This window comes from Erithacus rubecula (assembly GCF_903797595.1).
Source record: "Erithacus rubecula genome assembly, chromosome: 25".
NCBI classification, from domain to species: Eukaryota; Metazoa; Chordata; class Aves; order Passeriformes; family Muscicapidae; genus Erithacus; species Erithacus rubecula.
The window spans coordinates 6,178,170-6,192,756 of record NC_136677.1 but is presented as its reverse complement, the minus strand read 5'-3'; the positions used below and the strand labels follow the sequence as shown (position 1 = coordinate 6,192,756).

The 14,587-nt window shown below is 49.3% G+C and overlaps 2 protein-coding genes across 3 annotated transcripts in view; one reads left to right on the top strand and one right to left on the bottom strand.

The window, feature by feature from the left end:
* The window catches only part of FLI1 (Fli-1 proto-oncogene, ETS transcription factor), an 85,573-nt gene extending 72,706 nt beyond the window's left edge, over positions 1-12,867 (bottom strand). The window contains exons 1-2 of one of the 2 annotated variants that reach the window (XM_079326688.1): positions 12,547-12,867; positions 10,640-10,721 (exon numbers count right to left, since the gene is read on the bottom strand). In XM_079326688.1, coding sequence (XP_079182814.1) covers positions 10,640-10,678 — 39 coding nt within the window. In that variant the 5' untranslated portion in view covers positions 10,679-10,721; positions 12,547-12,867. The remainder of the gene's footprint in view (positions 1-10,639; positions 10,722-12,546) is intronic. The other variant, XM_079326690.1, reaches the window with a different exon arrangement.
* The window catches only part of ETS1 (ETS proto-oncogene 1, transcription factor), a 145,029-nt gene that overhangs the window by 19,929 nt on the left and 110,513 nt on the right, over positions 1-14,587 (top strand). The window lies entirely within an intron of this gene.

Sequence of the window (14,587 nt, the reverse complement as noted above, 5' to 3'; positions counted from 1 at the left end):
AGCGAGCGGTGAGTGCAATAATGCAGGACAGACAGACAGACAGACAGCCGGCCTAGCGATTAAACCCGGGTTTAATCCCCAGACTCTCGGCCACTCTCGCCCCTTCCCCTCACTCCCGCTCGTCTCTCGGGGTGGGATGTGAGGCTCGGAAGGGAAGGCTCTGGCACGGATAGTTTTCCGTCATTTCTTTCAGGTGCCGGGAGTCCTTTCCCTGCCTCCTCTCACAGTGCGAGCTCCTCGCTGAGATGTTAAACCCCCTCAGAGCGGCGGGGGACATCCCCCACTTGATAAAAATGTCAAAACCTCACAATAATTATCAGAACAGCCCAATTTACCGCTCCGGTGCCGTGTCCTGACGGGCACAGCAAACAAAACCCCTCAGCCAGCAGCATTTAAACCTCGCTTCAGATCTGGGAGCCCCTGACTGCAATTCTCCCTCTCATTCAAAGCGCAGCGAGCAGCAGAGGAGAAACGCGCGTTTTCCTTTTTTCGGGAAAAGCCGAACCCTTCCAAAGGAACCGGGCAAAGGAGACAATACCCGCCTGTCCTGCCGCCCCCTCCCCCGCCCTGGCCAAAAGAACCACCTCGGAGCACAGCATGCAACAGCCCCACTTCCACAAACCGGGGCACGCAGCAGAGCGGGGAGAGGAGGGGGAAGCCAAGAAAGAAAAGTGTCAAGGCAGGACGACACCCTGCGCGTCGGTGGAGAGCGTTACCTTGTCCAGTGCCAGTCGTGTCCAGGCTTTTTGTTTCCCCCGTCTTTAGTTCAGCCACGGGGAAGGGGATGAGGGGAAGCAAAATGATATCCAAAGTTATCCTGCCCCTTCCAAAAGGGAAATGCAATAATGGCACCAGTGTTTCTCCCCGGCTGCGGCAGAGATGCTTTATTAATACTTTATTTCTCCAAGCCCGAGGCTGGCAGGAGAGAACCGCAGATCCCCCTTGCCCCTCCCTCCCCTCCCTCCCCCTCCTCTGAAATTAGCCTCATCAATTCAGCTACAAGTTTTCAGTTCGGATGCAGACACGGGGCTGAACGTGACCAGACCTGGAGGTTTTTGGCTCGCTGTTTGCCAGCTCCTGAGGCCGCCTGCAGCCGGGAGGTGAGGGGGGAGCGTAGGGACAGCCCCGCACCCCCGGCCTCTCCTGTCTGCTCCGCGCTCCCGGGGTCTGCGCCGGGGTCCCCCGAGAGCAGCACATCTGGATGCTGCTAGCGGGGTCAGGTCCCCCCTTGCCTAGGGCCACAAAACTGGAGTTCAATTAAAAGAAATCACGCTTAACCCTTTGCTTTCCTCATACCTCTTGGTTTTCCCTGCCCTCTGTACTGCCCCCACCCTCGGCATTGCTCCGGTCCCGGCTCCCCCTCGGCGTTCCCACATGGCAGGAGGCTGCAGCGACCAGCAAAGGCGGAGGTTGAAGGGAAGAGTGAAACGCATCCTTTCAAAACCCAAATGGTTTCCTCTCTAGACAACGCTCCCCACCAGCCCCGACAAACAAGGCAGGTGGGGGTGAGGGAGAGGACAGGTTGAGGATCTCAACCGCGAAAGAAGGGGAAAAAATCCCCTGGAAGGAGCCTGACACCCACCGACGTCACAGGGCACTTGGAGTCGGGGCTGCGGGACCGACAGTGGGGGAGCCGGGACAGGCGGGGGCAAACCACCTGAAAACGTGCCCAGCTCATGGGAGAGGAGCCCAGCATCCTCATAAACCCCTGAGCCCAACACCTTCAAACTGAGCCCAACACCTTCAAACCCCCTGAGCCCAACACCTTCAAACTGAACCCAACACCTTCAAACCCCCTGAACCCAACACCTTCAAACCCCCTTTGCCCGGCTCCGGGCTGAAGGCACAAACAGATCCGGCTCCCGCCGCGCATCCCCGGAGCTCCCAAAGACGGGAAGTTGCCAAACAGACCCCCCGCTATCCCACCGGGAGATATTTTAGGAACCCAACTCTGCATTTTATGGCCAGATGGGCACCGTGACCCGCAGGGGCTTATTTTGCATGTCTGAGCATGACTCGAACGGAGCCCGCTCGGGTCACTCGTGATACCAGGTCTAGTAGGGATGCTCCGTGCTTTTCATCCTGTGTTTGGTCTAAAGCAACATTTGGGAGAATCCAAAGATAAGGGAATAAGCGAAGGTGTTACGCACTCTAAAGCCAAGCCAAACAATCGGCTATTTTCCTCCCAAATAAAAAAATAGAAACTTTGCTTTATTTTTTCTGGTTTTTTTTTGTTTTAATCCCCCACCCCCAAACAAACAAACAAACAAACAACCACCAAAAAACCTCAAAACCAAACCCAAAGCCACCTTTGATGTTATACCATACTTTTTGGAAAAGGATGGAATATTCATAAGCTCCATGCGCCAAGCTCTGAATCATCCTAGGTGGTTGTGCCGTGACTCTGGGCATTTAACTCCTATTTGAGTATTTGACTGGGTATTTGGTTATTTGAGGTTTTAACTGTTATTTAACTGCGTATTTAACTGTTATCTGAATTTCAGCTGTTATTGAACTGCATTTAAGCAAGAAGAAGGGAGCCCAGACAGGCAGGGGAAGACGGGCACGGGGCTGAGCAGTGAGCGCCGCTCTGGGTCTGTTGCTCGCCCTTTGGATGCACATGTACGTACAGCAAAGAAATTAGGATCTGTTTAATGTGGTCACCACCAGACATCTGGAAAATCATTTGATCTTGGCAGCCACGGAAGATTTCAAATGCTTACATCGGGACAGGCTGGTAGAAATCAGTTAATCCTCAGTTATTATTATTGTTATTGTTTTTCTCTTTCACGCCGCTAATGAATGGAATTGAATTGTCGAGCGGAGTTTTTAATTAGTTCAATATTGATCTCAGGCGCTTGACACGTCCTCACCTCCTGTCCCCGTTCTTAGGGCTGGGTCCCACACGGAGAAGGTGAAAACGCCGCGCTCGGCGCGATCCGAGCGAAAGGAATGAGGAGCCACTGGAGGATGTGGCCTGCAGCTGTTTGTGTCCAGACCCAAAGGAGTTAACCCTCGGTTCAGTTCGGTGCCAGTCTCTCGCAGAACGCCAAAATTTTGGATTTTCTCTCTGTTACCCACAAGAGATTAGCGGGCATCACTCCATAATTAAAACCGTCCGGTTATTCCCTAGGAATAAATACCATGAAAACCTTCCCGAGCCCCATTGCAGGTTGGGAATCTGATTTTTCGAGGATGGGAGAGGGGATTGGCTTTTCTCACCCTCCCTGATCCCAACAGCATCAGCTGAGCTGTCGTTGAGCCCAGCCTGGAAATGTCGCTGTGAACTAACGCGGTGATAGGGGAGGGGAGCTCAAAAAACCCCCAACATCCAAGCTCTGGCTTTGTCGCTAGAAAGTGTCTCATTTCCCACTAAATGTGTCAAAGCTTTCCCTTTTTAAAGCGAGCTTTCAATACACGTGTATTTACATAACCCGCGCTGGGTGCATTGTGTGTATTCTATACCTGATAATATTACTTTCTAGATAACTTGCAATACATTCTGTTCTCTCTAAAACTATGTACAATTCCCACCATTCCTCACTTGCAGAGGGCCAGAGTTTATCCCGCTCCAGCCTTCACTGGACGGAAACTCTCCCCCAGCTCCCATGAAGGTTTAAAATGCCCGGCTCTGACTTTTCTCTGGCACCGACCCCATCGCAGAAAGAAAAACGCGACGTGTTTGTTTATTTTCTAAGCCCACGTTCTTACGAGCAAAAAACCCAAACTGCAGCCCTGGGATTTGACCCCCAGAAAACGAATCCCAATTTTAGACCCAACTAATTGGGCAAACCTCCGCTTTTCAGCTGCAGTAATAAAAGGGAATCAGGAGAGTGTTGCAGGCGCAGAACTGAAGGATCGGGTCCCTCCTCCCTCCAGGAAGAGTCCAGGAGATCTGGGAACCTGAAGCCGGGAAGTTATTCCCTGCTAATCGGTACTAAGTAAAACATAATGTCTTAAAAGTGGGGTGGAGATGATGCAGTAGCTTTGAAGCTGCATCGCAATGAGAGGCGAGCGGGGCGAGCCAGGGGTGTCCTGGCTGCTTTTATTTGAGTTCCATGTCCCAATAAAACAGCCCCCGCCCTCCCTCCCTCCCCCATCCCGCAATTATTGAAAAGCTGAGGCACAAAAAACAAAAATACTGAAGGCCAAAAAAACAGACTGCAGTGCACTAGCTCCGAACGTCTGGCCCCTCGCTTGAGGCCATAATTAATTTGAGATTTATTTTTATTGGAGAACCCAGTCTCGTCTGACCTTAGCCAAACAAGACTTCAGCGAGACCCTTGATGCGCTTGAATGGAACAGAATATTTCTCTCTAACTTCTCTTCAGGCGGCCGTGCCTGCTTTGAATTTGTTCCTCAGACTTCATATATTTGGAGATTTACAGGAAATATTTAAAGCATTTTTTCCCCTTTAGCATTCACTCTCTCTTTTATTTTCTTCTCTTCTCCTTTTGCTCTGCTTTCCCTCCATACCTCCTCTCCTTCTAAACACGGGGCTGGGAGAGCATAGGGAGGGTTGGAGTATAAAATCCGCTGGATCCAGCATACTGGGAGAGGAGCATTTTTCTGTAAGTTGGGAAAGAATTGAGCCATTAAAAAGTCGCAGCGCTGGGGAGGGGGATTGCCTGCTGCTGCCTAAAGACGGAGGTTGCTGGAAAAGCTCGCCTCTTGTACCCGGTTTATTTTAGAAAGTTCCGAAGTGCCGCAATTCCAGGAGTAAAACAACTTTTCTCCCACCTCGACTTAAATTCAAGCCGTGTCTTGAAGGTAAAGAGGGGAAGGACAATGCCAGCCCTTCCCCGGGGGCTGAGCACCGGAAAAAGGCAGGACACGGGGACACGGAGAGGGATTTTTCACTTTCAAGTAGAGGTCGGTGCAAACAAGACCTAAATCCTTAAGCACCAAGTTGTCCTAAGGCGTTAATCAACGACTTGCTGAAGTCCGGCAATTATCCAGCGTTTGTGCCCCGAGAAATGGGTGTCAAAAAGGAAAAGAAAAAGAAACGATTTGGTATAAACCTAATTAGTGATCGCGGGGGGGGGAGTGACGTGGGAGTTTACAGCAGCTTGTGCCCCCGAAGCCACCGCAGTGTCCCCCTCTCTGGAGGTGCCTGTCCCAGGAGAGCCCTGGAGAGGGGACTGGAACCTCCGCACGCCAGGGATGGCGAAAAAGAAAAAAAGAATGAGCAGAAACGGATAAAGCTCTGGAGGATGCACTCAGCAGGAGCATCAGCACCCGGGTCGGGAAAAGCCATCCCAAGGAGGTTTTGGTTTTCCCCTTCCTGCCGGGCTCAGGTTCTGCAGCTGTTCCTGGGAACACGGGCAGGGTTCTGCCCGCTCCACTCGCGCATCCCCGAGCACCTGGGGCTGAGCCCTCCCGGGTCCCGCTGCAGCGCCAGGCACCCCTCAGTCCCCTGCGGAACCACCGAGAACATCCCGGGCTGTTCGGGGCGCCAGGCACCCCCAGTCCCCTGCAGAACCACCGAGAGCATCCCGAGGTGTTCGGGGCACCAGGCACCCCCCAATGTCCTGCAGACCCACCGAGAACATCCCGGGCTGTTCTCTCCTGGGAACCTGCCCTGTGCTCCTGTTCAGCGGGAAAGGGACGTGTCCGTGCCAGGCTTTGGCAGTGCCCGCTCCAAAGAAAACTTCACTGTTTTGTCCTTAAAAAAAGAATTTAGCCCCTCTCTCTATAGGGCTTCTGTAAACTTTCCAGGCGGAGGGAGAGCAAGAACAAACTCAATATTGTTCCCAGCCACGCAGCCCCTTTTCCCTCCATGAATATCCTTCTTTGTGCTGCCCCACAAACCTTAGGACTGCGTTAAACCCGGGCTTAAGGCGAGAACCCCGCGCTTGCACAGAGGTTCCCTCCCGGAGCGAAATCCCTCTCCGTGCCCTTCCCGAGGCTGGGGCTGCTTTCTGCAGCACCGCTCGGGTCATTCCAGGCACGGCAGAGGGGAAGAGGAAAAGGGGGTGATGCCGGGACAGCACAGCCGCTCCTCACCGCCCTCTCCTCGCCTCCTTTCAAGGGGCTTCCCCGGGAGGGGCTTCCCTGGAGCCGGTGGGGCTGGAGTGGAAACTGCACAGGGCAGAAACTCCAGGAGCAGGAAAGGAGCTCCAGGAGCTGGAAAAGGGAGGTGAGGAGAAGGAAAAGATCCCCAGGAGGTAGAAAAAGAGGTCCAGAAGAAGGAAAAGGGGCTCCAGCAGGTAGAAAATTTGCTTCAGGAGAAGGAAAAGGGATTCCAGGAAGTAGAAAAGGAGCTCCAAGAGAAGGAAAAAAAGGGGCTCCAGGAGGTAGAAAAGGGGCTCCAGGAGGTAGAAAAGGAGCTTCAGGAGCAGAAAAGGGGCTCCAGGAGAAGGAAAAGAGCTGCAGGAGCAGGAAAAGATTCCCAGGAAGTAGAAAAGTGGCTCCCGGAGAAGGAAAAAAGGGGCTCTAGAAGAAAAGAAGTGCTCCAGGAGTGGGAAAAGGGGCTCCAGGAGAAGAAAAAGGACTCTGGATGCAGGAAAGGAGCTCCAGGAGCAAGAAAAGAGTTCCAGAAGGGGGAAAAGGGGCTCCAGGAGCAGAAAAATGGACTCTAGGAGAAAAGAAGTGCTCCAGGAGCAGGAAAGGGGCTACAGGAGAAGGAAAAGAGCTCCAGGAGCAGGAAAAGATCCCCAGGAAGTAGAAAAGGAGGTCCAGGAGAAGGAAAAGGGGCTCCAGGAGAAGAAGAGAGACTCTGGGTGCGGGAAAGGAGCTCCAGGAGCAAGAAAGAAGTTCCAGGAGGAGGAAAAGGGGTTCCAGGAGCAGGAAAAAGGAGAGAGGCTCACCCGGGCTGCCTCGGGGAGGGCAGGGCACGGGAATGGAAAGCAGGAGCTCGGAGTGTGCGAGGAAGAGGCGATAAACGGGGACATGAAGCGTTTGGATGTTGCCCGAAGGCAGAAGAAAAGCGCGGGTGAATAATGAATATTGAATAATGAACCACCAAAACCATCCTTGTGCCACCTTTACACACACCTGAACCCACAGACTGGCAGGACAGGAGGGGAGTGAGGGCTGCTGGGACCTGGAGGAGCTCATTACAATGGTAATAATTAAAAATCAGAGTTCAGATATCACGTTGCTTTGCTTATGGCCTTAATTATTTCTATATCTCTCCAATCAGGACTCCAGTGCTGTCTTTTTTAAAAATTTAACTTTCCATTTATATTCTGTGTTTCATTCTCTGATGAATGTGTTCAGATGAGATTTGCCCCCTCTGATACTGTGAATCATTAAATACCTGCAGATCAGTCAGAGGAACAGAAATCCTTCAACATTTATGCAGAATAAGCCATGAAGGATCAAAATTATTTTTTATTTCTATGAATTCCCAGCCCTCCATTGAATTAAGGTCCCGATAAGAAGTGGGTATGAGAGAGCAGCTTGGGTTCCCTCTGGCAGGAGTTCTGAGGGATCTGTTGTCAGTGCTTTCAATAACCCCTCTACACTGAGATGCAAATTGAGGTTACAGCACCGAGAAGCTGAGCTCCAATCTGAGTGACTCCACAGAAAAATCCTTGTTAAAACAAAGCATTTTAGAATGAAATCCACCTCTGCCTCCTGCAGCTCCCTCACCTCACCCTCAGCCTGCATTTGAAAATCCATGACAAGAACCCCGTGGCCTGAAGGTGTTCACAGGATATTTGGCGAATTTGTTCCCCCTGGGAATTCCTGCAGCCACCCCCTCTGGGCTCCAGCCCAGAGACTTGAGACCTTTTCTGTCCAAGGCACAGAGGAAACCTGAACTCCATGCACACTGTCCATCTCCTGAGGAGGATCTGGAGAAATGATCAGTCCTAATCTCTCTTTTTCTGGTGGGTGTACACATCCCACAAAAATAATGAAGAAATTACTTCTCTCTTCCATAAGACAGTAAATAAGGCTTTTTGGAGAAGGAATGACATGAAAAAAACAAAACAAAACAAAACAACAACAACAGTAAAAAAGCAGAATAGACACAGGAGAGAGGACTTGGATCTTAATCTTCTGCTTTTCAATCTTTGTGCTCCCCCGAGCTTGGGAATCCTTCCCAGGTCGGTGTGGGCAGCAGGAAGGGAAGGAAGGCAGGGAAGTCTCAGTGGGACCTTGTTCAGCTGCACCCACACTCCAAAGATGGGGAAATGCAGCAGTGGAGGGTGGAAGTGTCCTGCTCAGGAGCACTGAGCTCACTCCACCAGCGAGTGGATCCATACCCACATCCCCCACTGCCTGCAATCTCATCAACCCCAGCTCTCCTGCGAGCAGCCAGGCACTGTCAGAACCTCCCTGCTGCCTCTGGATATGCTTGAGTAGCTGCCAGCGAACTCAGAGGGGCAGAGACAGCCCACCCATGTGTTTAAGGCTCAAACTTCCCTGAATTTCACCGGATTCCCACCTTGAGGAGCTGCTCTGAGTGAACCAGGTACCACTCAGTCCCACTGGGATAGCAGTGCCCAACTCAAACCACTCAGAGTCAGTGGCAGACACTTCCTTTGTCTCCAGGAGAATTTGGATCAGACTCCATCGAAATCCTGGTGGTTTTTCTAAGCACAGGAACAAATCATTTCCCCAGTACCACCAGTGTGAGAGAAGCTCTGCAGACAAAACAGCTGAGACAGGATCCTTGCCCAAAATACCCTCAGCTGAGGAGGAAGGGTTGTGCTAGAGGAGAGTCCAGCATCCCACTGCTCATCCCTCCCTGCACACTGTGAGTCCCACCTGGGGAGCTCTTCCTGCTGGATACAGCACAAAAACCTGGGAGCAGAGCTCTGTCCCAGCCTCTTGCCTGCAGGACTGCACTTCCTGAGGAGGCTGCCCCAGCACAGACAAGGACAGGATCCCCCAGTGCTGCTGAATGTTCAGTGATTCAGGCCTGGGTCTCTGTTCCACTGGATTCCAAATGAATCTTGCTCCCAGCAGGAGCAGCCCTGGCTCTGCCTCCCAGCCCAAGCAGGAACAGGACACCAGAGGAGATCCCAGACAGAGCATCCCAGGCCATTTCCACAGCCCAGCTCCACCTGGCCACAGCCAGGCACACACTGGGGAACATCTTCCTTTGCTTGAGCTCAGAGGGTTTGCCTTCCCCAAACTTGAATTTCAGCTGTTCCCCACAATTTCTGTTGTTCCAGAACCTGGTCCAGAGCAATGCAATCTTAATGAGCAAAATTAACTCACCAATATTCCCTGAAACACCAAGATGGGAACAGGATTTTGGGGAATATCAGACCAATGGGGAATCCTGCCCCTTCCTGGTTGGATTTTTTGTAGAAATGTGGAGCAGCTGAAGCAGCTCACCCAATGGCACATGGCCTGGGATCATCCCAAACCTTCATTTCCACTAATTGTTCCAATAAGCTGCCCAAACTGAACTATAACCTTGGGATCATTCACAGGAATCATTCACTGGATCATCCCAAATAACGTGGGTGTACACGAAAATCCCAAATAGGGGCACAGATCATTGAGAGAGGGAAAAAAAAAAAAAAGAAAAAAAAAAGAGACCAAATTCCTGTAATAAATTATTCATTACAAATTATCCACCCAGCTCTAGTTAACACCCTCCTGTGTTTCTTCATGAACAGGAGAGGCTTGTGGTTTAGATTTTCCCTAAGTGCTGTAGCATGCAGGGTTTGCCTCAAACGTGTAACCCAGATGTCCCAGCTTGGTTTATTTACATTCTTGGGAGCTGTTGTGAAAAAAAACCCCATATGATGTCAAATATAATATAGAGCTCAGCTGAGGTATAAAGGGACAAGGCTGTGCCAACCCTACTTTAGTTTTTTGTTTTAATCTTTTTAAAAGGGAAGAGGGAAAAGTGGCCCATCAAAATACATTTTAAGATCCATTCTTGTACTTAAATAAATAAATTGAGATATATATCTATATCTATGTGTTTGTGTGTGCAAATAAATACTCAGAGTGTAAGATCTGGTAATATCAGTTAAAAACCAAAACAACTGAAGTCAATTTTCCCACTAAATTGCATGGAAACGTTCAAGCACATAAGGAAACTTCAGGAGCACAGAAAGAAATCCCAGTGTTACACTGGTGTGACAATCCATTGCTTCAGCAGCTGAGAGAGATGTTTGCCTTTAACTCATCCAGTATTTCCCCCTCCAAATCCACTCTGAAATGGACCTTTCAGAAACCACACAACTCCACAGATCATCTTGCACATGGAATTCAGGAGCTGGCACGGCAGAGAAGAGAAATGAAATTTAGGTCTGGTTCAGGATTAGGGGGGCTGGGAAAGCAGAAAATTGGAAGGAAATGCAAGGAATCACTATGAGAGGTAGGTCAGCCCATGGTTGTGTTGGTTCCAGAGCAATAAACTGGAATTTTAGGTTGGAATTTAAGACAGCCTGGCCATAGGATAACCCAGCATCAATGAAGGATAAAAGACAAGCCCACTAAACCTCATTGCTGGCCCCTGATGATGCAACTTCTGACTCACATTTCCAAAATTATAAATTTGATATTTCAGTCTCTGACCCCTCTCCCACTGAAGATCGAGGGATTTTTTTTCCTGCTAAATTCAGTAAGAAAGGGAATGAGATTTTTCAACCAATACAAATGACTGTGAAATTGTGAGGATTGTAATTTTTGACATTACCTGTTTAAAGATGCTGTCATGTCTTACCTTGACGTAAGACGACGTGTCTGGTACAGTCTGAAACATCCTTACTTGCTTATTAAATATATTTAAAGGTCCTAAATTTGACCTGAAATAAATAATAAAAATACTCCCAGTCACATATATGCATATAGAAAAATCAAAGAATAAAGCTTAGTTTAAATAGTAAGACTGGTAATAAAATTTAGAGGGGGATGACCAAGCAATAAAGTGTAACTTTTAAAGGACAGAGAACCACATCAGCACAGTAACTAAAATCAAGTAAGAGACTCCCAGACAAAGGTTTATTTCCCTTTTAAAATACCAATTTGGTTTTTCCTTTGGATTCTCCCTCCTCCTCAGCAAAAGGGCATTCTACACTTTTGACCAGAGCAGAGGGGAATGTTTGACATTTGATTAACTGAATTTCTTAGCCAACAATTAAAAGCCAGCTGAAATACTCGTGTTTTCATGTCGAGCCTAGTTAACCCCATTGACTCGTACCCCAAGGTTTCCCTCGGCTGAGCGAGGGGCACTTGCCTCTCCTGGCTCATTGAAACCATCCCGAGCCATTAACCCGCCGGCCCCGACTGATTGAAGGGACCTTCCCCACCAACAATAATTAAACCATAAATTTTAAAATATTCCGAAAGGAAGCATCGCTGCAAATATTAAAAAAAACTCTCAAGGTTGTCAATCCCATTTCTATTTCGTGTCCTGCTCAGACTTTATCTCCCACTCAAGCCACCCCATCTGTTTTTCTGTACTCCTAAGACTTGACGAGCTCCTGATGAACAGGGTTGCTTTTTTTTTTTTTTTTTTTTTTTGCCTCCAACCCCCAAAATCGTCACTACAGAAACGCAGAGATTAACAACGATGGTGAAAAATGTGGCGGTGTGTGGGCAAACAGACCAAAACATCCGACAAACCGATTTTATCTGTCCTCCCCGATCCTCTCGGGTTCTTCTCCTTCTGGAGCGCGCCAGAAAACAATTAGCTAGGTGTAATTAGCTATGGTGCATCATTAAGAATCACGGGCATCCTCAGCCTGCCACTCTTTTCGCGGATGAAGGAAGGTCAGACCTGCCCCGGGAATTGCCGCAGGAAAAGGAGCCGGCGGGAGCCGCGCACTCCGGGGCGCCGGGGTTGGGTTTTTTCAGGCTATTGAGGAAAAACTGTGAGGTCCAGAGCGCGCTTTTAGCGCGGGTCTAATCCCAGGGTTAATTACAGAACAGCGTTAATGAAGCTGCCCGGCCGCTGGAGCTGAGACCCCGCAAAGTCCGGGGACACCCCCGCGTCCCTGGAGCCACCGAACCACCCGTGGAGTTAAGGGAAAGGAAAACAGAAAGAAAAAAAACCCAAAAAACCAACAAAACAATAAAAAACCACACAGTCCAACAACTGGAAAATAAAAGTTTGCTATCTGCACGTAACCCCCCTTTAATTGATTTTTAAAGTATTTATTGCCCGTCCAGCTGGCACGGGAGGGCAAGCGGCTCTAAAGCGGACAATGTGTTTCTGATAAGTACAATTCTTTTTTTTTTTTTTTTCCTGTCGTCCTCCCTCCTAACACATTCCAGTTTCTTTTGCTTCTGAACTTGCGACGGGGGGTGGGGGCAGGCAGAGTGGAGGGACAAGGTAATTTTGCCTCGCCAGTAAATTTTCTGGGGTCAAGGATTCTCATATTGGTTTCCCCCGCTCTGCTCTTTACCCCTGATTAGCGTTCCCCCCTCTCCCCTCCTTTACCTCCCTGTTGTAATTACGCCCGTGCATGTAAATAAATACATCTGCATATTTTGGAGCCAGTTCTCGAGAGTCTGCAGTGGATTATTTATCAATCGTCTCGCCCTGCCAGCGTCAGCCGCGATATCAAAAGGCCTCTTAAACTACTTTTAGAATCTCTTATTCTTATTGCTATGATTGAAAGGACTCACCTTTTAGACCCTTTCCCCTCAGCCAGTGGCAGAGCAGTTTGTAAAGATCCAGGTTGAGACCAAACCCAAACTCCCCACCAGCTGTGGAGCACTGCCCTTGCCGCTGCAGTTTTGCGGGGAGAAGAGATTTCAACTTGTTGGATCCAAAGCAGCGCTGAAGTTAAAATTCCCAGCCCATCCAGACAGGCTGCATCAAGCAGGCATTTCCTCAGGGGGCTTCTGTGCTGCTCGCAGCTCCAGGACGTGCTTTGCTTTCCTTTCCCTTGCTTCTCTGCCCTCTACTTTTCATTTGATTTCCGTTTTCCCCCCTTATCAATATTCCAGCTGTTCCCTCAGATTATTCGTGGCCATGGGACATCCTCGCCCCATGAGCCCTCCTGGCGCTATGAGCGACTTTAAGCAACACACCAAAAAAAGAAAAAGAGAAAAAAAAGGAAAAAATTCACAACTTAAAAAAAAATTTGCTGAGGAGTCAAGCCAAAAAGAGACGCTGAGTGGAGCTCAAGTGCTACTTTAAATCCTCGTTTTTAAATAAGGAAGTTTCAAATATCCGTTTTAAAATCATCGTTCCTTATTTTGAGACTTTCTTTCCTGACTCTTACCTAGAAAAGAGTTAACCCATTTCCCCCTGCAGCAGGACCGAAAGCATGACGGAGCACACGGCTGGGAAATGGGATGGAATCGGCTCCAAACGATTCTTTTGGATAAAAAATTCCTTATTTCTCTCTGCAAGCCGAAACTTCCAGCCCTTTTTAGCTATTTCATGAGAGCCTATCAAACAGTAACGCGTTCAGGAGGGAAAAGAAACACATCTTCAATCCAGGGATGGATTTTTCCCCATCGGAGTCACGTTCCTGGTGCATTTTGTCATCTCAGAAGCCTCCACAGATAATATTTTGCGCTAACCTGGGCAAAAGCTTCCAGGGATTTTAGTACAACATCAATTTTAAACGCAACCCTCAGAAGGGTTACCAAAACTATTTGGAAAATGTTCTTCCATTCTCTATTCTCTTTCTCTCCTTCCCGGCTTTGCCCCAAATTCCGACATATTGAAACATTTTTCTCCTTAATAAGAGGAACATATAAAGTGAAGGGGTGAAAGGGCAACCTGGGAGCCGTGCCTTGAGCTCCGCACACAATTTACTCCCTGGTAGACGAGGCGATTAGCATTCCTCCCAATTTCCAAGGAAAACAGACTCAGACCTGGACCCAGCGACCAGGGACCTCGCCACTTTTTAATATAGAAATTCTTTGGATTCTTTGTTGTTATTATAATTGTTGTTGTTTGTGGCGAGAGAAACCCTTTCCTAAGCGAGGTGAGGGGACGGGGGGTTTTTGGGAGAAGCTTCCTTGGGAGGAAGGAAAAGCAAAGTGACAGGAGGGACTCGCGAAGGGATCGGGGGAACAATCAGAAGAGAAAGGGAATAGGGAAAAAACCCCTCTAAAATCAAAAGCGACGTTGTCATCATTAAAAGCATTTTAAAAATCGCGTGCGCGGGGTTAAAAAGGCGCTTTCCAAGCCTTAATCTCATTATTCTGCGAGGATGGGAACGGCTCTCTGCACAGCCGAGCCAGCCGGGGACCGAACGGGCTCACGTTTCAAAGCCATCGCTCATTCTTTTCTCACGTTTCCACGTGAGAATTACACAGAACACGGCGCGCAGGAGGAACCCCGAGGGCTCCGCTCTCCTGTCACTGACGCCTCTTCCCATTTTCCTGCGGGGCAGGGAACTGCGAGGGCATCTCTGCCCCGTCCTCTTATTTTCCTCTTATTTTCCTGCACTTTTAAATCGATCTCCGCCCAGAACCCCTGAGCACACGCACAACCTGCAATGAAATAACTTTAAACTTGGCGTTAACAGGAATTGGGGATGTAAAGCACTCGCCTGCCCCGAATCCTGAGCTGCGTTTGCTGCCCCTTGTAACCAAACCCCACAGCCGAGGGGAGAAACCCATGTGGCCGCTTCCAGCCATCCTGGGAGCTTTACTAGCCCAAAAGAAAATTGCTGGCAAATTGGAAACAGCTGTAGCGTCGGAGACT